The sequence below is a fragment of the Alternaria conjuncta genome (genome assembly GCF_024043145.1).
Source record: "Alternaria conjuncta strain BMP 0040 chromosome Unknown scaffold_7, whole genome shotgun sequence".
Taxonomy (NCBI): domain Eukaryota; kingdom Fungi; phylum Ascomycota; class Dothideomycetes; order Pleosporales; family Pleosporaceae; genus Alternaria; species Alternaria conjuncta.
The window spans coordinates 1,989,887-2,012,883 of NW_026250096.1; the positions used below are offsets into that span (position 1 = coordinate 1,989,887).

The 22,997-nt window shown below is 52.3% G+C and overlaps 9 protein-coding genes across 9 annotated transcripts; 5 read left to right on the forward strand and 4 right to left on the reverse strand.

Moving 5' to 3' along the window:
• Positions 1-1,918: 1,918 nt before the first annotated feature.
• J4E85_005779 (uncharacterized protein) lies at positions 1,919-3,754 on the forward strand (the record flags this gene model as incomplete). The annotated part of the gene is made up of 1 exon (XM_051470021.1): positions 1,919-3,754. The coding sequence occupies one exon, from the start codon at positions 1,919-1,921 to the stop codon at positions 3,752-3,754; it is 1,836 nt and encodes a 611-aa protein (XP_051326852.1).
• Positions 3,755-8,127: 4,373 nt separating this feature from the next.
• Positions 8,128-9,844, forward strand: J4E85_005780 (uncharacterized protein; the record flags this gene model as incomplete). Its single annotated transcript, XM_051470022.1, has 4 exons — positions 8,128-8,285; positions 8,335-8,714; positions 8,764-9,166; positions 9,214-9,844. 4 exons carry the CDS (start codon positions 8,128-8,130, stop codon positions 9,842-9,844), a joined length of 1,572 nt encoding a protein of 523 aa, XP_051326853.1.
• A 304-nt stretch (positions 9,845-10,148) lies between these two features.
• On the forward strand, positions 10,149-11,453 carry J4E85_005781 (uncharacterized protein; the record flags this gene model as incomplete). Its single annotated transcript, XM_051470023.1, has 1 exon — positions 10,149-11,453. The coding sequence occupies one exon, from the start codon at positions 10,149-10,151 to the stop codon at positions 11,451-11,453; it is 1,305 nt and encodes a 434-aa protein (XP_051326854.1).
• A 405-nt stretch (positions 11,454-11,858) lies between these two features.
• Positions 11,859-13,887, reverse strand: J4E85_005782 (uncharacterized protein; the record flags this gene model as incomplete). Its single annotated transcript, XM_051470024.1, has 2 exons — positions 11,859-13,154; positions 13,204-13,887. The coding sequence occupies 2 exons, from the start codon at positions 13,885-13,887 to the stop codon at positions 11,859-11,861; spliced, it is 1,980 nt and encodes a 659-aa protein (XP_051326855.1).
• A 562-nt stretch (positions 13,888-14,449) lies between these two features.
• Positions 14,450-15,871, reverse strand: J4E85_005783 (uncharacterized protein; the record flags this gene model as incomplete). Its single annotated transcript, XM_051470025.1, has 1 exon — positions 14,450-15,871. The coding sequence occupies one exon, from the start codon at positions 15,869-15,871 to the stop codon at positions 14,450-14,452; it is 1,422 nt and encodes a 473-aa protein (XP_051326856.1).
• A 312-nt stretch (positions 15,872-16,183) lies between these two features.
• J4E85_005784 (uncharacterized protein) lies at positions 16,184-16,743 on the reverse strand (the record flags this gene model as incomplete). Its single annotated transcript, XM_051470026.1, has 2 exons — positions 16,184-16,584; positions 16,638-16,743. 2 exons carry the CDS (start codon positions 16,741-16,743, stop codon positions 16,184-16,186), a joined length of 507 nt encoding a protein of 168 aa, XP_051326857.1.
• Positions 16,744-17,905: 1,162 nt separating this feature from the next.
• On the forward strand, positions 17,906-18,829 carry J4E85_005785 (uncharacterized protein; the record flags this gene model as incomplete). Its single annotated transcript, XM_051470027.1, has 1 exon — positions 17,906-18,829. One exon carries the CDS (start codon positions 17,906-17,908, stop codon positions 18,827-18,829), a length of 924 nt encoding a protein of 307 aa, XP_051326858.1.
• A 1,594-nt stretch (positions 18,830-20,423) lies between these two features.
• Positions 20,424-21,544, reverse strand: J4E85_005786 (uncharacterized protein; the record flags this gene model as incomplete). The annotated part of the gene is made up of 2 exons (XM_051470028.1): positions 20,424-21,187; positions 21,241-21,544. 2 exons carry the CDS (start codon positions 21,542-21,544, stop codon positions 20,424-20,426), a joined length of 1,068 nt encoding a protein of 355 aa, XP_051326859.1.
• Positions 21,545-22,019: 475 nt separating this feature from the next.
• On the forward strand, positions 22,020-22,804 carry J4E85_005787 (uncharacterized protein; the record flags this gene model as incomplete). The annotated part of the gene is made up of 2 exons (XM_051470029.1): positions 22,020-22,502; positions 22,571-22,804. 2 exons carry the CDS (start codon positions 22,020-22,022, stop codon positions 22,802-22,804), a joined length of 717 nt encoding a protein of 238 aa, XP_051326860.1.
• Between the last annotated feature and the right edge of the window lie 193 nt (positions 22,805-22,997).

Below are 22,997 nucleotides of genomic sequence, written 5' to 3' on the forward strand. Positions count from 1 at the left end.
GGGTTGGTCGGCATGACGGAGGGAGCTATGGGAGATTGGGACAGGGTAATGGGTATGGGTTTGTTGGATGGGGTTTTTGGATAGGTGGGGATGGGGTTTATGATATTAGCTGGACTTTGTTACTTCGACTTTCGATCTTCTTGGCTTGGTGTAGGAGTAATGAGATCACATGGATTGGTAAATCCGTGGACTTGGACTTGAATGAATATATTGGTATCTTGTATGCGCACATGGACTTGAAGGACCGTGACCTGCTGTTCCACGACAATGTGATGGAGGAGTTGACGAGTGAGATGACATGGCAACGGGCAGCACCCTCGCCAATCTTGTCTACCGCGTTAGAGCATGTTCTTATGATGCAGCGTTGGCCTGTAGCCATATTAGGCGATTATTCCGCGATCGAACTTACCCATGAGAAAGCCCATCATGTTTGAGTGCGAAGTTTAGAACCTCACGCGTGTGGAGTGCGTATCGCCGGCGGAGTCTGTCCACATAGCTGTCGGCTAAAGTTTGGGTCGCGCACATTGCATCATATCATGGATCGCCGCATTGGGAATCGGGAGCATCACGTCATATCAGTTTGATCACGCACAAAGAAGGCAATATTGTCGTGAAGCATTTTTGATTCCGTTATCGCATGTCCACATGGCGACGTGTCAGTCAAAGGCAAGCCTCCACAAGAGGTAGCGAGCCGGTGTTAGAGTGACCGTCGTAATCGTGTTCAAGTAAACTCCCAGAGAACCCCAATGTGCCATTCAGGCGATTGACCAGCATTCCATAACATTCCTCAATCCAGCACAGTTGTCATCTCCCGAAGTAGTAGTTGAAAGCTCGCGTGCCGCAGTCCGCCGTATGACGTAGCTTGAGGGCCGAATCGCGCGGTGGAGTAGAGTGAGTTGCGAACCGGTCGGAAGGTTGTGCGTAGAAAACGTCTCGTTCAGTGATCATTTTCGTTCAGAACTGAGGTGGGTGATGCTGAGATTGAGGGGCGAGACGTTTATTTGCTGGGGGTTTGTTAGACGCGAAGAAGCGGGCGGTGGTGATGTGGTAGAACTTACGAACGAGCCCTAGTCTTTCTTCTCTTGCGCTTGAGACGGCGAACGCGCTTCTTCCTCCATTTGGCTCTCATCTTGTCGGCGGGCTGTGGTATGAGGTCAGCGGCTGCACTTGAGAGTGTAGAGTCGCCGGCGGGTGCAAGGACACTCGAAGAGCAACCATTGCGGTCAATTGAGTGTCGCCAGCGCCGCCATGGCCTGGGATATAGAACTTACATTGCTGTCGAGATGAGTGTCGTGAGTGTAGAACAAAGGTAGGAGCTCAGCGAGTCGAAATACCTAGGTGGGTGCGGGGCTCGCTTAGCTAGAACGGCTTAGCGCCCAGCCCTGAGGCAGGCGCCAAGCGTTCACGCGCGCCGCGTCACCTGCCTTATGTCAAACCTCAGTCGCGTCATCACCAACATCATTCCAGGGCAGTGTTATCGGCGGCGGAGGAGTGTTGTACGATGGCAGGTGAAGCAGTGGCATGGCTGCATATTAAGGTTGCGGGTGACAGTGCTTATGGTGAGTCGATGTGCTTCGATTCATGATCAACAGACTAACGCATGCAGGAACGCACGGAGGCAGGATCGAAGTGTGCGGGAATGAGCAGTTCAATCTTGGGAGGGATCCAGAGCTCTGGTCAGAGCACTGTCTTCCTCGCTGTGATATGATCTTGTTCTAACCTTTACCACAGTCGTTATTCATGGGCCGATGACCTTACCATTTCAAGGAAGCATCTTCGCATCCATTGCATTCTTTACGAACAAAACCCAATCGCTAAGATTGCACCATTCGTCTATGCAACTGATCTCTCTGCAAACGGCACTCACCTCAAGAAGAGCAACTCGGAGTACACGGCGTCCCAAGACGCGGGCATCCTGATGGGTCCCAAGAGTACATTCCTCCTGGAGGATGGGGACGAGCTTCGCATCTCAGAAACCGTCACCCTGATCTACTGCTCGAGTACGCCGGTAGAGCTTCTGAATTTGACTGGCATCCAGGAGCGAGAGAGACAGACGTTTGCTTCGCGTTACCTCCTCACCGGTCGCTTGCTCGGCGAAGGTGGTAACGGCAAAGTCCTTGTGGGCATCAATCAAGAGACACAGCGACAACTCGCGTGCAAGATCATTCGACTAGACAACATGTATGACACCTTGGCGCTATCGAACTTACGCCTTCCTACCGGAAAGCGCGTGAAGCATCAGAAGTCGGTGAAGCAACAACTGCCGACCAGGGTTACCAACTGTTTCCGCGAGTTTGATATTCTCAAAGACCTCAGCCATCCGAACATCATCACCATCGAAAAAGTCTTTCGGAGTAACAATACTATCTACATCTTCGAAGAGCTGGTCACAGGCGGCGACTTGTTCTCCTTTATCGAGTACAAGGAGGGCCAAATAGACAGTCTGCAGACCGCCACTATCATCTACCAGATAGTGAAGGGGATCAAGTACCTTCACGACCAAGACATCGTACATCGAGATCTAAAGCCGGATAACATACTCATGTCGTCTCTCGAGGACAGCGCTCGCGTCGTCATCACCGACTTTGGCAGTGCTAGGTTTCTCCCAGGGAAGAGCAGCCAAAATCCGGCGAAGGCCGACAAGTACCAACGGATGTTCTCGCTCGTGGGTACCTTGGAGTACATGGCGCCTGAGATTCACAAGCGCAATAGGGCCATTCCAGCCGAGCACGGCTACTCAAGATCCGTCGACATGTGGTCCATCGGCACGATTGCAGCTACACTACTTACCGGAGACACAATGTTCACTGATCGCAGACACCCGGAGTACCACACGAATCCTCAAGCTGTGATCATGGGTCTTGCAGCAATCTGTGACCTAAGTCACCTGGACGATCCGCAACATCCATCATGGGGCGGCGTTGGCGACCGACCGAAAGACTTTGTCAAGAATTTGCTTATACTCAAGGAACAGGACCGAATGACAGCGTCGGAAGCTCTTGCGCATGATTGGTTTTCCTCCTACCACGAAGACCTTGAGGAAATGTATACGGACTCCATTGTAGATTGGGAACCTCGCGAAACGAGCCAAGATCTGGTCGAGATGATTCCCAAGTCTATGGCGAACAGTGTCGCTGCTGGCATGGTCGGCGGAAGTCGGGTTTCAGCAACGACTTCACGCTACTTCGCTCTTCGCCAGCCTACAGACACGCTGCGGAAGCATTCGTCCCAGCGCTGTCGTGCAAACACCCCATTGCCGTCCATCATGCAAGACCTTGAAGCAGCCCAGTTCGCTAGTCAATTGCAGACTCCATCATACGAGAACAGTGACCCATTCGATCAGAACGGACAGCGTCAATCACTCTCGGTCACAAGCGCGACTGGAACAGGTATGTATCGTTCACGTGAAGATGCAGATGATGACCACGAGGGTTCCGAAGCGAGCTTGAACGGTGTTACGAACGACTACACACAGCAAGAACACTTCGAATATCTACCGCCACCCCCAGATCATGATTTCGTGCTGGTAAGCGAGACGCCCCTTGAGGTCTATCATCAACGACAATGGGCTGGGGATCAAGGCCACGATTCGATACTCGTATATGAGACGCCGCCCGAGTTCCTTCGTCAGCATACCTACTCGTCGGACGGGGACCTACCGACCTACGATATGCGGGCTTATGATGACGCGTCAAGTGTGCGCAGTGCAGCTCATGTAGTGGGAAAGCGAAGGAAGCTCTCGCACTACGCTTGATGGTTTCATCTTCTTGATCTTTAACTAATCTGTAGCGCCACTAACGCTACGCAAAAGCAGTCATGGGTATATAATATTATGTAGCTTTCTTACTAATGCTACAGTTTTCTATCGTAGTTAACGCGCATTTTGTCGCAGCCGCCTTGCGCTGTAACTACTAACATGTGTCTAACCCTGCATAAAAGAGCCTATATTAGAAGTAGCTTATTTATTATCGCGAACGCCTGCTAAATGTTATTCTGCATACTACATTAACTACTCTATTACTAACACTAGTAGATAAACATAGCTTCTTCTAAGTTCCCCTACTATAAACTATTTAACTTTACGCACGTCTACGCGTCTAGTAGAGGGCTTAATCGCTTAATTTGTACACGACAAATACTCTGTAAAGCTCGCAACCAGTACTCTGCTCTCGCGAATCTGCTGCACCGATTTGACTATCACTCAGACCGTGGGGGACCCATGATTAGCGTCCGGAGCACATTGTGGCTACTTTCGCTGTGAGCAACGCGCGGATATTGTTACTGTGGAAGACTCAGACAATGACTCGAATCAAACCGCTGATATGCACTGCGCAGGAATAATCATAAAGACGGTTGCTCGTTGCGTGGTGGTAAACGGCAAGAGGCTTCCCGGGGTCATCTGGTGTGTTGCTGCTCGATTTGAGGCTAGCCTATCTTGCACTAGTGTTGTCTTCCCCTGTCGTTCCTTCCATGCCTTCCAGTCAGCCCCTCCGATCGTTCCATGCTCCATGCCACCAGCTAACAGCCACTAGCTACATGCCTCACTCTTGATGTCGACAATCGCGTCCTTTCGGTGCTCTCACGTTACATTACCATATTGCTATGGAAGGCTGACCAGGGCTCACGGGGCCATGACGCGTCCCCGACTTTCAAGGCGTTCCCGCGGGATTCGCACGCATCACGACGCATCAATCACGCTATATGTATACGAGCACTACAACTACCATTGAGAAGCGGGCATCATCTCTATTGATCACAGAATCTGCATCGCTGCCCAACATTGAAGTCGGAGCGCCCAAGATGACAGCAGGCTGAAGCTCTTGTGACCAATAGAGCGCGCCTCATTCTGGAAGCGAGAGAGTCCTCCATCGTGCTGCGCCCGCTACTCAGCGCCACGAAGGTTACACTGTGAGGGTGTCTTGCGATGCCGATTCCCGCACGAATTATGATCAAGCCTACTATGGGCCGTGCGATACATACACCCGGACGGGTACCGGCAAGTAGGCTCTTTTGGCCTGTTCAGGACGCCGTTATGGCCGGCCAATGACCAATTGACTGTGTTTAGACACCGTGCGACTATTCGCATCTCCTCTACATACCTTGTCATGGCCTGAGGATCTGGACTCTACATACCCTGGCCACACCGGCCTGCTACTTACACACCCGGTTTCCTCTTGAAACCCACCGTAATCATAACCCCAACCTTCAAATCACGATCACTCCTTCCAAGTATGGTCACACAAAGATTCTTATGTCCGCATGCTGCTAATACTGAACGTAGCTGAGAACAAGAATGAGACCCATCAAGCGATCACAGCCTACCAGCGACGCAAGTCCGCCATGGGCAGGCATGAAATTTACTCAGCCAGTTGACTCAGATGCCCTACACGAGCTCCTGAAAGAAAAGTACCCACAGTGCAAGACTTTGCGGCAGCGCAAACATATGGCCGCCATAGATTTCCTGAGGCTCGAACTGGAGTCGATGCAACATGAATCAACAGAGTCGACAACAGGAACATCGTGTGAGACCCAGGCACTATCAGCACTTGATGCTTCTAGGCCAGGTGTCGAAGAACTGGCGGCGCTTACGCATCGAAGAAGCGTCTCACCTTCGCTGTCACGGAGCAGCTCGTATCGCTCTCCTGTACACTTAGATGACCATATACCACAGATCGGGGTTGGCCAACAACACGTATTCAGTATTGTGGACGGATTTGCAACGCAGCCGAAAAAGAAGCGCAAGATGACGCCTGCCGAACGATCTGCTTACAAGACTACGAGAAAGGTCGGTGCTTGTGATAAGTGCAAGCGACAAAAGGGCAAGGTATGAGACGATTTGATGCGATAATAGGGCAGATTTAACAAGACGTAGTGTACCCATGTCATCGGAAAGCTAGTATCGATGGCAAAACCCTTGCAGGAGGAAAAGGCCGTTTCGCAGAGGTAAGAGATTGTGATAGGAGTCAGCGTTCGCGGGCAGGATACTAAGACATTGTTGCAAGACTTGACGCAACACTCCCGGAGTCGATGACCGCCTTCAACGCTGAAGAACCTGCTCGCACTCACCAGCAGACCCAAGAGCTTTCGCAGCAGCAACGCACGCCTCTTCGAACAACACCAACAACACAGTCGAACACAGTACCTGGCAGCCCGCAATGGACTCAGGAGGTACACGGGATGCAGGAGGACAGTCAATCAGGGATGTCGGGGTACGTAACTTCCCACATGACTGGACCGTACACAGAGGCTCCACAAACCAGCCAGGACGATCAATGGAGCAACCAAACCTCATTCGTTGAGCCACAGACATTCCAGGCCAATCATTGTGGCTACAACAATCCACTGGATCAGAATGGAGCCCCATCTTCGTTCTCAACCTTTCCAGGCCTCTCTCCAAGAGAGGTACAGTATCCACCGAATATGTTTGATCCGTCGTGGAACCAATCCATGGACTACTTATCTGGTGAGGCTAACCCCAGGTGACCTTCTACGAGCATCTAGAGTCTCCTGCCATTCATCAAGCCTTGATGACGATCGACCTTACTTATGAACACGCCTCAAAGGCTCTCGATACCCCATCCGATAGTCTGGGAACTTGTGGCCACCAGAAGACCCAAGTACCCCAGGGTTGTACCTCACCGAATCGTGGAGCCGTTGTACGTATAGAGTCTGTGCTCTACACAGCTTTTCATCTTGCGCATGCTTCTTGTCATACAAGAAGCTTCCTTTGTTTGTTATATCTACTGCAGTTTCTACTCCCTGGCTCTCAACCCACGGACAGAATCTCGACGACCAGCATATCCAGCTCCATCGTTCCTCTGAAGGGACAGGAGCGGCTAGCAGAGATCGTGTTAGCCTGACCAAGGTTTACTACTCCCGCCTTAGTTACCAGGAACTGAGGGGGAGAGGGGGAAATGCTGCCATGCAGAGGATTTCGTATTCTCGTTTCACACGGGTACGTTCATGCACTAAAAGTAAGCAGCTAACGCGACAACGAAGATGCTTGCATCGGTCGATCTCCGTCCATTCCCTTTCCGTTCACCATCTCTCTTCCTCTCAAATGATGTATGGCCAGCCGGCTTCTCCTTTAGGCTTTGGTCCAGCGTCGTATCGCCAGTATCACTAGTAGGCTTCGCACTACTAGTATACCGGTTACGTACTCGCTGCTGACCGCTATGTCTTCATTTTGGTAGGACGTTACCATCCACATCCGCTCACGGTCTCCTTTGTCATGTCGCTAGATATACCTAGCAAACGTCCAGACCGGCTTCTTCTTTATCACGGCCAGGCAAACGAAACAACACCTAATATTGCGCACAATTTCTGACGGTCTTTGCAGAACACCAGCATCAGCCACACCATTCAGCTCCGAGGCACCGTCTCCAATCACGAGCACGACTTCTTCTCCTGATACTCCCGAGACAACAGTAACGACACCAACAGCGACGACGCTCGCTTGATCACCGCATCATACGTTTTAACGATAACGATTATACGACGCGCCTTATGATTTGATGTATCATGTTGCTTCTTTTTTGAATTTTCAAGTCAATACATTCGCTGCGGACGCTGGAGCTTGCGAATGTGATGGACGAAACACAGGCTACAATGAGCCACGGCAGAAGAGGAATGCATTGCTACTGTATTCATCCAATTCGAAATGTAACTATTTCTTGGACACTTGACCTGAGTGGCTAAACACATTGATTCATTAGGAAATTCCCATGATGAAGCACAGCTTAACTGTTGCAGCATGTGTGGGACTCGGATTACTGAAAGCGGTTTGGTGATGACAACATTCTGGGGGAAAGCGGCCAGGGCTTCCTATCCCGAAAGGGCAATGGACCTCGGCCCAATCACGAAGGCTTGGTGCAACCGGACACCAACCTCGCATGCGCTGGAAGCTGAACGCCAGCACTGCTCTTTCACGACCGCACATCTGCTATACACGTCACTGCGACACGATTAATTGGACTACGACGACCCTCACGCCACGCATAGCCGCATTGACGCACCCGTAACTTGCCGGAACGCAGCGTTATCTCTGGTCGTGTTCCGACATTCCCCACACGCGACGCCTGCTCCACCCCCGAGTACGCGGGCTGAATAGCCCTCTCAACCATCACCATGATACAGGGCACGCGTCGCTGGCTCAGGCGCAACCGCACAAACTTTGCCATCGGCGCCGGAGTGCTCGGCGCGGGTTATCTGGCGGGGCAGTATGTCCTGGGCAAGCTCGGGGAGGCGAGGCAGCGCATGAGCGATGATCGCATCGCCAAAGAGAAGTCCGCTTTCAACTCGTCCATCACATGACATGCTCTAACGACAATGCAGTCTACGCCGCCGCTTCGAGCAGAACCAGGAAGACTGCACCTTCACCGTCCTCGCCATCCTGCCCACCGCGACCGAGAACATACTCGATGCCATCCCCGTCGAACAAGTGCTGGAAGAGCTGCAGAGACAAAAGGCAGAGCGCCTATCGCGGAGTGTCGGACCCAGCGAGATTGCCAGTTCAGCGCCCCCAAGTGTAGCAGACACGACTGAGGATGACGCACGGAGCTCGAGTCTCCAAACGGATAGCTTCATCCATGCCAGCCAAATCGCTACAGAGGGTGACAGCAGCACGGGCCCTACCGAGGCTATCCCAGAGGTCAGGGAGGACAGGAAGAGCAAGAAGAGCAAGGCGCAGCTATGGAGCGAGATGAAGATCAGCTGTGAGTACCGTCATGTTGGCCTTGAGACATGGAATACTGACGCGACCAGCCATAACACGCGCCTTCACCCTTATCTATACCCTCTCTCTCCTCACGCTTCTCACTCGCATTCAACTGAACCTCCTCGGCCGCCGAAACTACCTCGCCTCCGTCGTGTCGTTAGCCGCGCCGCAGTCGACAACCGAAGGCGCGAGGATCAACTTGGAGAACAACGACGATGACAACTTCGAGCAAGCATATGGCAACGACTTCGAGACCAACCGCAGATACCTTAGCTTGAGCTGGTGGTTACTACACAAGGGATGCATAGAGCTTATCGAGAAAGTACGGACCGCAGTCAAGGACGTCTTCGGGCTTGTGAACCCAAGAGAAGAGATGACCTTGGAGAGACTGTCGGAACTTACCCTGGAAGTGCGCAAGAGGGTCGAAGGTGCAACAGAGGAAGAGCGAAGGTAGGACCCCCATCTCATCTCAAATGACACCCGCTAACCCCTCACAGAACATGCAAGTGGCTCACCTTCCTCCTCCCACCGCAAGACCAGGAAGACTACGTCCTCCGCGAATCCGGCATGACCTCGTCCTCCGAGTCCACATCACCCACAACAACAGCCTCTCTCCGCCGCCTTATCGACGAAACCTCTGACCTCATCGACTCGCCTGCCTTCACACATGTTCTCACACAGCTCCTCGACGCTGCCTTCTCGCACCTCGTCGATGTCAAGATCTCACAACTCTCCTACAAGATCCCGCCCATCTCTGATAACCACGCTCGTGTGCAGGAGATTGTTGGACACGACATCAAGGCCAAGGTCGCGAACAGCTTAGCCGTATTCTGCAGACAAGCGCACAGCATCGGCACCGGAGCCAACAATGAGTACCTAGCTGCTATCGAAGCTGTTGGTGGTCTTGAGGCGTTCGCTGCTGTCGTCTACTCTAGCAACTTCGAGTACGAAAGCCCAGAGGCTGCTGCTGTGTTGAGTCAATCTGCTCCTGCTCCTGTCGAGCTAACAGCGCCGAGTGTTGTTCCTGAGGTTGCAGCTTTACAGGATGTACAAGAGATCAAGTCAGACGATCCGTTCGAGAGTGCCTGGGGCAAGGCGCTGGCGAAAGAGGATGGGAAGCAGTTTTAGGGGATTGTACGATTGGTGCATGTGGGAGTGGCCGTCGCGACGAAGGATTCTTGAGATACCCGTAATTTGAACCTGTAACACTATCTTTTCCCCTTTCTCACCCCGCATCGGATTGTGTATATCCTCATTCCGATAACACGCGTTGTGCCTTCCGGCCTCGGATTGTTGAGTCGTGACGTCAGAGCCATAGTGGGACCTGTGAACACCTCTCAACCACATGTACCTTTCAATATCCCTGCCGGTATCCCCCTGAACCACCAATACCAACAAAAGCTCCGAGTCGCAGAACTCCCCGGTACTCACAATGGCAGACCAACAAAATGCCAATCAAGGCAAAAACGCCTACGTAACCCTCCTCACCCGCCCCAGCTACCTAGCCGGCGCAATCCTCCTCGCCTACACCCTGCACAAACACTCCCCCTCCACCCCGCTCATAATAACCTACACCCCGGAGACCTTACCAGAAACCTGCATCAACGCCTTCAAAGCCGAAGCCGCTTACTCAAACATAATCCTGCACCCCGTGGAACACCTCCGCCTGCCAGAAGATGGAACCGAACACGGCATGGTCGCCGAGCGCTTCATCGATACATGGACGAAACTACGTGTGTTCGATTTGTGGGATATGCCCGGAGGGGGGTTTGAGAGGATTTGTTGGTTAGACGCTGATATGATGATCTTCTCCAACCCTTCGCCCTTGATCTTCAACAAAGAGAATGACGAGTATTTGAAGGGAGGAGATGGCATGCGTACAATGGCCGTACACACCTGCGTCTGCAACCTCGACCACGATTCCTGGGCCCCCGCGGAATGGAACCCAGTGAATTGCGCTATTGCCAAACTCACCGCACCGGATCAGCTAGCAGAGGTTAAGCCGGAACCATACACATTATCGAACTTCAACTCTGGCACTTTTCTCTACCGGCCTAGCAAGGAACTGTCTTCTTTCGTACTGGCCAAGTTCGAGGAACTGGGCAATACAAAGTTACGCGCTATGAAATTCCCCGACCAGGATTTCCTCAACGAAGCTTTCGACGGGCGCTGGAGCAGTTTGAGCTGGAAGACGAATGCGCTGAAGACGTGGCGGTACTGGCATGAGAATATTTGGCGCGACGATCAGGTCGCTGTGCTGCACTACATTGTGGATAAGCCGTGGGTGGCGCGGCTGGACGAAGACGGTAAAGCGGGATATTTGGGTAAAGACGGGGTGACGCACGGGTGGTGGTGGGATGAGTATGACACGTGGAAGAGGCAGAGGGAGGCGCAGGGAGAAAAAGACTTACTGCAGATTGTGGGCAAGTATGCGGCGAGAGAGGATGGGGTGGTGGATGAAGAGATGAGGGCTGTTGGGGGTGGAGCGCAGGATTTTGCGAAGAAGTGGCCTGCTAAGGATGGGGAGGGCGCTAGTGGAGGGAACGAGGAGAAGGAGGCGAAGAGTAATGAACCGACGTTGTCGGCGGAGGCACAGGAGAAGGCGGAGCAGTTTGGAAAGGTTGAGGCGCCGCAGGGGAAGATGTTGGGAGAGAGGGGGCATGGGCGTGTTGTTAGGGGTGGGCGGGGGTTTGGGGGGAGAGGAAGGGGTGAGGGGTGGAGTGTTATGCAGGATTAATGCAGGTCTAGAGGGTAGAATGAGGTGTCAGAACGTGCGGTAGTAGGGAAGGCGTTGGTGGACGGATGTAAAAGTAATACGGATAGACTGGCGGGAGAGATTCAACATGGTCTACATAGAGAGGATGGAATAGAGAAAATTATACTGTAGTCATCAACACTGAATCGAGGAAACGAGAGCACTTGCTGATATAATCTTGTATCACTTCTCGCATACATATTCTAGATCAATCATATATATCCCTACTATCATCCCATATGTCGGAAACCCGAACGCTGTCATTCGATCCCATATCAATAATGTAATCGCAAGCTTTTAAATCGATCTCCTGCCTCCACTCATCTCCATACTCCAGACCCCCCACTCATGAGACCTCGGATTTCCTTCATCCCAACCAGACCCCATTTACATGAGATCAATCAAATTCACACCCTCATCCTCATACTTGATGATCGGACGACCAGTCTCCTTGGCAACAGGCGACGCGACGTTGTTAGCAAGAACAATGTGTCCGTTGTGCGTGAGTGAAGGACCGCGGAGTTCGGCGGCGAAGGTCGGGCGGGGAGGAGGCATCTTGATGGCGGGTTCTTCGCGCTTGTGGATCATGGTGCCGTTGTTGTGGCTGTTGATGCCGTTGGGATGACCGCTGTTAGGGCCGTTGGTGTGGCCGTTGGTATGACCGTTCATACGACCGTCGATCTTGCGGTTTATCCTGGAGGTTTCTTCAGGATCATCATCTTCCTGGACAGGCGCGGGAGTCTTCTTCTCGATTGAAGTTTCCTTCTTCACATCCTCCTTTGTCAGCGCGATCTTGTCGTCTCGCTGTAAGCGTCCAACCATCTCTCCGATGTTCCAGAGGTTGTGCGGATGATTGGCATCGTACAGGAAGTCCAGCTCAGGACCATCGCGCGCGATAAGGCCCTGCCGCATCTTACTCAGAGCGACCTGCGTACGATGACACGTGCCATATCCCTCTAGAAAACCGCGCTGGTGAGACTCCTTGAGTGCTTCCTTACGACCCGCCTCTTTGCCCGCACCAAACCCATCGTTGTACGCCTCTTCCGCAACCTCATCAGCCTTCTCATGAGTGATAGAGTTGTCCGCAAATTCTGCTTCAAGTTGCTCGCGAGCAATAGCCTTCCAGTTCTGCTCGCGCATCTGTTGGGCTGCTTCGCGGAGACGGAGTGCTTCGATCTTGATGTTCAACTTTCCGTTCATATCAGCCACGGCCTTTTGCGCATGGAGTTCAGCTTCGCGGCGCGCATGTTCCATCTGCACGGCACTCATCGGTCTATCGCCGTTCTCTCCTAGCGCGTACATGAGCTGTTTCTGGCCTTCAGAAAGGTAGACTTCGAACTGTGTGATCTTCTGTTCCCGTTCGTCGAGGTCACGCTCTCGGGCTTCGACCTTGGACTTGAGCGTTAGGGTAGTGGCTTGATCGCGGAGAAGGTTTGTTAACATGACAGATGATGCGGCTTCGACTTTCTGTTGCTGCTCAGCTTCGATAGACTTGCGGAGACGAACTCCCTTGTTGCGCTCGGCATCGAGTTCGTTCTTTAGCTTCATGACCTGTGCGTTCATGCGGACGATTTGTTCGCGATCGCCGTGGTCGCCTCCTCGGGATCCGTGGGAATTGAAGTGGGAGCGAGGGGCGCGTGGGGCATCGTTGAATCGGTTGACCTCGTTTGGCGACATCATGTGCTGTATAGGTTAGTTTTATATACATCCAAAGGCTTGTGGAAATGCCTACCCTCGGGTCTGGAAGGCCGAAAAGGCGGGATGGAGGCGACTGGAAGTCAGGACGCATGTGTGGAGGTAGACTATGAGCTGGTCTCGAAGCCTTCGGCCCCTCGATGTTCGTCTCTGTGTCGGTCTTGAAGTCGCTGTCCTCGGTTCCGATGTCAACGTCGGTCTTGGTGGCCTCGACATGCAGTCCAGGGAGTGATGCCAGCGGAGCTTCTTTCTTAGCGATTGGAGATGCTTTTCTTTGCATTAGCAGATGACTTTGGTGATGGTAGTGAGACAAACCAAGCTTAGTCTTCTCCTTATCATGGATCTGCTCTTGTTGCTCTTGCACAATCACAGAGCTCGCTCCGACTGCCCCATCAAGGTCTTGCTCTATGATCTCTCCATCTTCAAGAGAGGCAACACTCTTGTTGTCTCCCGCAACAAGCTTGGGTGAGGGGAAGGAGGAACCAAGAGTCGCGGTCTTGACATCTGTCGAATCTTCGACAGCGACTTGCTCTTGGGTACCAATTGGCTTCTGGACGTTGGGCGCAGACTTTTTGGACATGGCAGGCGAAGGATCGAAGTCCAATGTATTCTCTTGATTACGGATCTCTCCATCGTGTGTCTCTGTAAGCGCAGCGGCTGTCTTGATGTCTGAGGGCGACGCGATGTCTAGAGGAGTGGCCTGGTCGCTTGAAGTGGCCATGTTGACGACTGTTTACTGATGCGGTTACTTGGATTGGTAGTACTCAATTGCCTATCGTAGTTGAGTGTCGAGATAAACGATGCCGCTGTTATGGGAATGGGTTCAGGGCTGATCGAGCAAATGAAGGCCAATGAGTTGATATCGATACGATACCTGATCAAGGTAGAGAGTGGACGAACGTAAGTCTATAGCGGTAGAATGTCTGGCTTATATTGATGTAGAGTATCCGGTGAGGGGCGCTAATACGTGAAGGCCCATGGCCGCAATGACCACTACCCGCACTGGAGTAAGTAAAGGCGGGATCGCGTCGTCAGGTCGACAGCAGTGTGATTGTAGTAGGCCCACATAAGATGTTCCAATGAATGTCTTCATTTGCGTCGCGCAATGTCACCGGAACTTGACTCCAATGAGGGGACGCTTATATAACCCGATGTGTGCGTTTGCCAGTCTCGTTTGATGCTTTCTAGTGCGCTTGTCGCGTCCTTCGGTGCCCGGTATTGTCGCCGTCAATCGAATCCGCGACGACGGACAGAGCGCGAAGGGCATAGCCGTTCGACAACTTCTACCTGAAGGCTTCGTGGACCCAGTTCCGCTCCAATACTTGCTCATAACGCACACCAATGTCAAAGAACGCCTTCGTAGTCTCGGGCGCCGCAGACAACTCGGACTCAGCTTGAAAACTCACGTCTTCCAAGCTCAGATCAGATGTCCTGCATTCCGCAATCAAATCCCGCAGGACAGTCGATTTATCCAAGCTCTCGTATCCCACCCGATATCGGCTTTTAGCACCAATCAGCATCGTGAAGCTTGTGAGGGATGGTGATAGCAGCTCGGCTATTGGGGGCGCGTTCCTCGCAAAATCATCGTACGGAGCAGAATCACCGAGCAAGCAGTTCTGAGATATAACCAACTTGCTCAAACGTTCGAATGGTCGAAGAGTGCCGAGAGGTTCGAGCGGTACCATCTCTACGTAATCTTCGTCTAAATCAGAGTCCGAGGCCTCCTCCTCTGATCGGAACACGATTTCACGAATATCAAGATGTAGAGATTCAAGCGTGTCAACGTGACGTAAAAGGCTGGCGTAGAGGTCGGATGGCGACCCTTCAAAATCCTCGATTGGCATCCATGTAAAGACAACATGTCTTAAGCCTTCGCATGCCGATAGAATACTGGCTATCGTCTCTATCTCGAGGCGACATGCGGTGATTTCGAGGCGCTGCAGCGTTTTCCATGAGCCAAGCTGACGCATCGATGCTGGCGATCGTGCCACGACGCTACGCGCTCGGAAATCGGTGAGCATGGGCGCCGTCGATACCACGGAGCAAATTTGATCGAAGGAAATGGTTTCGGCGTCGAGTCCGTAGTGCTGGAGAGTCGTGTTGACGCACAGTGTTTGAAGCTTGCTGAAAACATGTTCGGCTCCTGGGTTGGGCGTAGGCGAAAGCGTTGTTTCCCGTCCAGGGACAAAGTGTCTCCAGAAGGATCGCTCATGGTCTTCTATATTCTCGATCGACAAGTGTTGTAGATTGACCGCCTGTTTGACGACGTCGGCTAGCATGGTAAGGTAATGTTGTGCAATGGTGTGCGGAGGTATGCTGTCGTTCTTTGACTTCTTGTCCATGCGTCGAATCTCCACGTACTTCAGATACTTGTTGAGTTCCTCACCCGAGCCAGAGGAGTCTAAAATTCTTTCGCGAAATAACTGGAGAGGTTTGGTGCCACGCTCGGCGGAGGTCCCTATGAACGAGGCGTACAGGATTGGGGTAGCCATTCGCTTTAGACAACGAGATGTCAGACAGAGACTGTATAAGGCCAGCCTGCGGATATGATTGTCGGATTGACGATTTGCCTCTATCGCCACGTTTTTCTGGTGTTCGGTGTATCTGAAGAGCGTGTCGTAAGAGCGAATGGCGTCGAGATGTGTGATTATCTCCTGCACAAGCTCATCTGGTAAGCCCTCAAGCGACGCGTTTTTGGAGCCCATGGTCGATCGGTGTATTTGTCTGCTTAAAGTGCGTGTGAACGAGTGAATGCAATGAAATTGAGGTTTGTTGTTGCATGAGCGCAGAGATAAAGGGCGTCGTGGAAGTTGACAGGGCGTTAGGCTGCCACGCCGCTAACTCATAAGAGGGAAGGTGTTGACTGTTACACACCTGGGCAGGCGCCAGGGAATACCGACAATTCCACATCACGATAGTTATACCTGGGCTGATGTGTACGTTGACAGGCAAGACTCACAGGATGTTGTTACATTATTATGGGTATATCGCAAGCTCAATCAAATCCTCCAATCAGCTCACACCACCCTCGTCGTCTTCCCCGTCTCGACATCGTAGATCCACCCACTGAACCGAATGTTCTCCTCGATTGCTTTGATCCTGAGCCATTGTATATCCTTCTTGACTTGTATCTCCAGATCGCGGAAAGGCCGGAAGTCGAGGGTCTCCACCTCTCTCGCGGCTATCTCTCCCCTCTTCTTCATAACCACGGCTTTCGCAGTCGGGTTGTCGAATGTGAGCATGCCGCATCCGGTGTGCTTTACGACGATGACTTCTCTTGTTCCAAGCAGTTGTTGCGATATGACGATGGATCGGAACGCGTCGTGTACACAGCCGCCGGCGTTGCGGATTACGTGGGCGGCTCCGAGAGGAATGCCAAAGGCGGCGGTTGGATCGATGCGCGCGTCCATACATGTTACTGACGCGTCATGTTAGCGGACGATGGCTGGATATGTGGTTGCAGATGCTTACCGATGGTGTATCTTTGACTGGGTGGTAATGCTAGATGGCCCTGATCGAAGGAAGCAGCATACGCCTGGTTCCCGAGCTCGAGGTTCCTCTCTCCGTGTGTCGGCATTGTCGGTTTTGCTTATTTTAAGGCGTAAGAGGTTATGATGGGTTTACTGCTGGATGCATCGCCATCCCCTGCGACCTTATATATCGCCATGTCGCCGTCCTGATTACTACGATACGCGCCGGTTGCTTTTCGCACCTGAGGAAAGTTGCGGCATTGCGGGGGTGAATTTCGCCATGTTACTGGCCTGATACAGTTGGCGTTGATACAGGAACGACATGCGACAGACGTTACCGCAGCTGCACTTCTCCGGCAGAATGGCATCAACCCAAGCGCGGTTTCATTGGTCATCTCGACAAGGGTCCTCAGGCGGATCTCAGGCAAAGACGGCAAAGGGTGGGGCAACCCTTCTAGCGTGTCGCATGCGCATCTTCAGATGTTCCATTAATCCCGATCCTTCATTCTTGCTCCCACAAGGCGTCAATGCTTCTCTCTGTTAAATTTACTCTTTACCCTCTTGGGTTCCATGCTCATGTAATTCGGCATCCTGACTGAATCGCGCAGAGGATAGCGTTCGGCCTGACTCAAGATGTCCGAGACATGAAGAGAGATGGAGCCGCTCATCAAACCCGGATAGTGGATATACCTTTCAGGAGATAAGAGACGGGTTACCGGGCGAACTACTGCACACTTCGAATTGCCGTCGCCGCGAAGCTGGCATCAGACGCCACTCCCCAATGGCGAAGTAGAAGTCTAATAGACCAACACCAAACGGCCAATGGACTGCGCGTCGCAGACAATTATCCGTCAGACAAAACACATTGAAATCTAGGTGTCATTGCGATGGCCATTTTGTATAACGAGATTATTGTCGAAATACCAACCCTGAAGGAGCTAGGCCTGAAACGGAATAGCTTCTAAGACCATCGCTCCCGAGGTCCAAAGACAACGCCCGAATCGCTATGGTGCTTCGACCTAAGGAAGACATCTATCAGCCAAGAAGCGTACCGACTTTCTAGGAAGAAGTCGACGGATGAGGTGGAAAAGAATACCAACAATATTTACAACTCCACTCCGCACGCTTCGAGGCTGGGTATGACGCTGCGAGAGCGTCATACCTTACAAATCAATTCACGACCTCTCATGAGAGCATACATGTCAACGGATGCATATATTTCCTCTTTAACTCATACTAGACCCGCTATCTCTCAACCATCAATCCATCATGGCCTTCCCGCAATCCCCAGCCATCGACAGCTCGCGCTGGCATCAACGAATCGCGTCAATAACCACAACATCTAACGAACAGATCCGTATAAACTACATCGAATGCGCACCACCGCGTTTGGCGAGAAAAAAAGGCGTCATACTTCTGATCCACGGCTTCCCTCAGACATCATACCAGTTCCGGCATGTCATCACGCCGCTATCAGAGGCCGGCTATCGCGTCATCGCGCCCGACTACCGGGGCGCAGGACAATCTTCCAAACCCCTAACGGGCTACCAGAAGAGGCAGATGGCGGAGGACTTGCACATCTTAGTTCAAGAGCACTTTGGCATCAAAGAAAAGATTAATGTTGTGGGACATGACATCGGTGGCATGATTGCGTTCGCGTATGCATCGCGCTATCCCGATGATGTAGCTAGCGTCATTTGGGGTGAATGTCCGCTACCTGGTACTTCGTGCTACGAGAACGTCAAAGGCACAGCTGACGTCTTTCACTTTGTCTTTCACCAAGTGCCGGATCTCCCAGAATTTCTGATCGCGGGCAAAGAGCGGGAGTATCTCAAGCACTTCTTCGATAAGATCTCGTACAACAGTGCGGCTATTTCGCCTACCGATCTCGAGCATTACGCGCTTGCGTATTCGCAACCTGGTGCTATCAGAGCGGGTCTGGAGGTCTATCGTGCGTTTGAGAAGGATGCGGAGGAGAATAGGAATTGGGTGGCTGAACATGGGAAGGTTAAGGTACCGTCGTTACTCATGAATGGGGAGAAGTTTATGTTCGCACAGTCTGCGGCTGGTATGGCGAACGAGTATCATGAAGGCGCGGAGATGGTGACGATCGAGGAGGCGGCGCATTACATTGCCGAAGAGAATCCTGAGGCATTTGTGAAGGGTGTGCTGGAGTTTATTGCTAGATACTGAGCGCACTACGCTCGTAGACAAATATCTAGGTACACTGAAATACGACTTCCACCCCAGTGTCATATTGACGTCGTGATGGAGCTTTTAGTTACGAAACGTAGACTATTCACCACCGCGATTCCAGCCGCAGAGACCCCTAGCGATTACTACCAGTCTGGATACATGAGTGGGTATGCAACCTCAAAGGGCTGTCTTGGTAGATGGTTCTCACCTGCAATCCATATTGGCTTAGACCCAAAGTCATACAGTAATTCGTTCTGGAACCCCAGTCGCTGTTCAAGGTGCAGGGTTTCACCATACAGGACTTCCCTACAAAAGCGAGGGAAATTCAAAGACCCGCCGAATCGGCTGATGTATATGGCAACAGGGAACTCAGGGGCAAACTTGCGCCTGCATGCCAGAAATGCAGAGTATAGCCCTATGCGCTCTGGCTCACGTCTCAAAGGCAGCTGTATGCGGAGTCCCGCGTTTGTCATGTCGTAATTTGGCATCGGGTCTAGACGATCAATCAGACCGGGTGGATACTCGCATGGTTCGTAGCTTGCTCCGTTAGAGAAGCACGACACACTTGGCGCTAGCATGTCGCCGTTGACTGTCTCTGACTCCCAGGCGAAAAGAGAATGGTCAGTACTTGTCCGCAGGATCTCGAGTTGTAGTCGCCTGAAAGCGCTGCTTCTACCCTCTCCGTACAAAGTTGCCATATTCACACCAAAGATACCCATTAGGGAGTACGCTTCGTCTTCCGGTCGCGTTGTGACTCTGCTCGCCGCCCACGACATCTTCTCCGATACGCCCATAGCACTGATGGCTTCGCGGTCTCTCAGGACCTCCACATCAATGTTGGAGGCTATAGAGACTTGATGGCACGAATCAGCTTTTGTGCCGATCTTTTTCCAGCTCTTTGCGTAGAAAGTCAACTTGAGCGGGGCGATTAGCTCTTGCAGAGTCCACCCTCTTGAAAACCAAGCTGATCTGGAGAGAATTCGATCTTCACCGAGCTCCACATCGTCCAAGTATGCAATGCACCACGCTGAATTGGTGTAGTAACTGTACATCGAGTTGATGGCTTCTGATAGCTCGGCGCTGGAACTCTTGTCGATGCAGCAAGTATCGCTCCATAAATAGCTAAAACCGTGTTCAAGCGCAACACGGCACGCCATCTCAAGCTTCGCGTAACCCTTCTTGCTTCGTGCAACACTGCGGTCCGCGGATGCGATGTCATCGTATAGAACTTCTTGCCAACGCCATCGATGCGAAAGGATCGCGTATCGGGGTAAAATCTCTCCTCTAACCTCATGTAACGAGATCTGTAGGGTATGATCGAGAGCATCATTGGACTCAATATAAAGGAGCCGCATTGGTCTGTGACTAGGGTCGCTAGTATGCGGATAATAATGTTTATAGGGTGGCACGAGTTTGTATCACTGAGAAGGTCGAGGCTGGGCAAGGGCAAGTGTGACGTGTCTTGTGCCTCTTAGCTAAGCGATTCGAGCTCATTGGACGACTATACGAGACCAATGGCGGGCACACACGGCATGTACAACATGAAAACATCCCGACTAGACATAATAGTCCTCTTGTAGTCGCGTGAGCACTACGGTACTCTCACATCGAACTTCCCTGTAGCCTCCGGTTTCGAAAGCACCCAAAGTATACCCTCATCAACACACTGATCCCAATGCTCAGACGCCTTCAACGCTTTCCCAAAGCGCCTATGACCATGCGGAACGCCCTTGAACAGCGTAGTAGACGTCGGAACATTAGCCTCGGACAGCTTCTTCGCAAACAACAGCCCCTCATCGCGCAGCGGGTCCAAGCCAGCAATACCAAACACCGTAGGAGGAAAACCCTTGACCTCCTCTTCCGTCGCATTGACAACATTCATCTTCGTGTCTTTGAGATCTACATCCCCGATCTTCAGCAGCTTGGTAAAGAAGTCGATGGTTTTCTTCGGCAAAACCGGTGCATCTTCGTTCTCAACGTAGGATGAGGTTGAGGGGTTGAGTAGCTTGCCTGGCCCTTGGTCGTAGGTGGCTGGGTGGGCGAGCATTGGGATGATTAGGATCTGGCCGGCTATTGTGGGTAGACCTGCGATGTCTTCGCTCTTTCCAAGGTGCTGCTCTAGAGTCAGGGAAGCAGCTAGGTTGCCGCCTGCTGAGATGCCACCGACGACGACTTGAGATGGATCGCCTCCGAGCATGTCGATGTTCTTGTGCAGCCAGACGAATGCGTCATGAGTGTCATTCCAGGCGGTTGGGAAGATGTGTTCTGGTGTATGGCGGTAGTTGACATTCAGCACCAGAGCCCCAGTCTTGATCGCGGTTTGCGCACACAGCGGGTCCTCGCTACTCAGCGATCCTGTCTTATCGTCAGCTAAAAGACCTTGATGCATCACAAGCCAAACGTGTTACCGAAGATGAAGCCTCCACCGTGGAAGTACAGGTATACAGGAAGCTTCTCGGATGTATCCTTCTTCACGGATCGATACGTTCGAGCTTCGATGGTTGAGCCATCGCGGGTCGGAATGGCGTGATCTTTGGTCTGGACATGTGGTGCGAACAATTGCTTCACCTCTGCAGAGCGGGCTTCTCGCTCAGAATTGACCGCATTACGCAGAACGATTGGATCCAACGAGATGTCGAAGGTCCGCGCGGGCAGTGTCTTCTCCACTGCCAACCATTCTTCTGACGGTCCGCCGTACTGAGAGAAGTCCATTGTCGATTTGATGAGAAAGGATTTGCTGCCTTAAGTGGAGGGCTTGAAGCGATATGTATCCGAAATGTAACCAGACTTCGTACGAGCCTAGCATTGACGCGTCGAGTCCCCTTCGTCATATCTGCGCCCGGTCGCTAGCGTCACCCCGCAATGTGCCGAGGTCCTCACATGCATGCCACCAACACCACGTTTGCTTTTTTGCAGCTGCTTGTCGTCGGCGCACCATCATTAACCTAGTCGCTTCGATTCTGGTATCATTGGCTCGGAGATGACTATGTGCTCCTACTTTTGAACTCGATGATCCAAATCGTCATCCGCAAACACCAGCCAGAAATAACGTCATATACCTGAGTTCAACAAGATGGCTACAGTGTCGTCTGAACCTCCACCACGCGGACTCAAAGGCAAAGTCGCGATCGTGACCGGAGCAGGTTGCGATGGTGATGGAATTGGGAACGGGCGTGCGATATCGATCATGCTCGCCGATGAGGGCTGCCATGTCCTCTGTTTGGATCTGAACATGGAGTGGGCTCAGAAGACTGCGGAAATGGCAGCTTCAAAACCGCAACGCGGAAGAGCTATCGCGATTCAAGCCGATGTCACCGAGGCCAATGACTGCGAGGCTGCAGTAGCCAAAGCAATGCAAGAGTTCGGCAAGCTGGACATACTGGTGAACAACGTCGGTGTCAGCGGTGCATCAGGAACGGCGGTTGATGTCGACATGGAAGCTTGGGCGAAAGGACTTGAGATCAATGTGAGCAGTATGGTGCAGATGGCGAAGTACTGCATACCGGCTATGCAGAAGAACGACGGCGAAACGAAAGGCAGCATCGTCAACATGGGTTCTGTCGCTGGACTCAAGGGCGGCACACCGCATCTTCTGTATCCGACCAGTAAAGGCGCGGTGGTCAACATGACCAGGGCAATGGCAGCGCATCACGCACCCGATGGTATCAGGGTGAACTGTGTCTGCCCGGGCGTACGTTCTTCATTCCTGCTGCACAACAACAAACTGACATGATATAGATGCTATACACTCCCATGATGTATGCAGGCGGCATGAGCGAAGAAGCCCGAGAAGCGCGAAAGAAAAGAAGTCTGTTGGGTACAGAAGGCAATGGCTGGGATGCAGCATGCGCTGTAACCTTTCTGAGTTCAGATCATGCGAGATGGATAACGGGTGCGGTATTGCCCGTGGATGCTGGCGCAACAGCCGCAGTGGGCATCGGTATGCCAAAGAGTGCCAGTGTCAATGGCTAGAGTATGGGGGAGATGGGGTTAGATGGCAGGCAGGAGATGATGAGGTTTCGCGCAAAATGGGAAAGGACCTCGGCACATCGGCACCCGACGGCTCATTGGCTTGCACAGGCGTCACAACGCAGCCTCAAACTCCCGACACCCCTTCGTGTACTTATCGCAACAACTACACAGCACTACCATCCCCACATGGCAT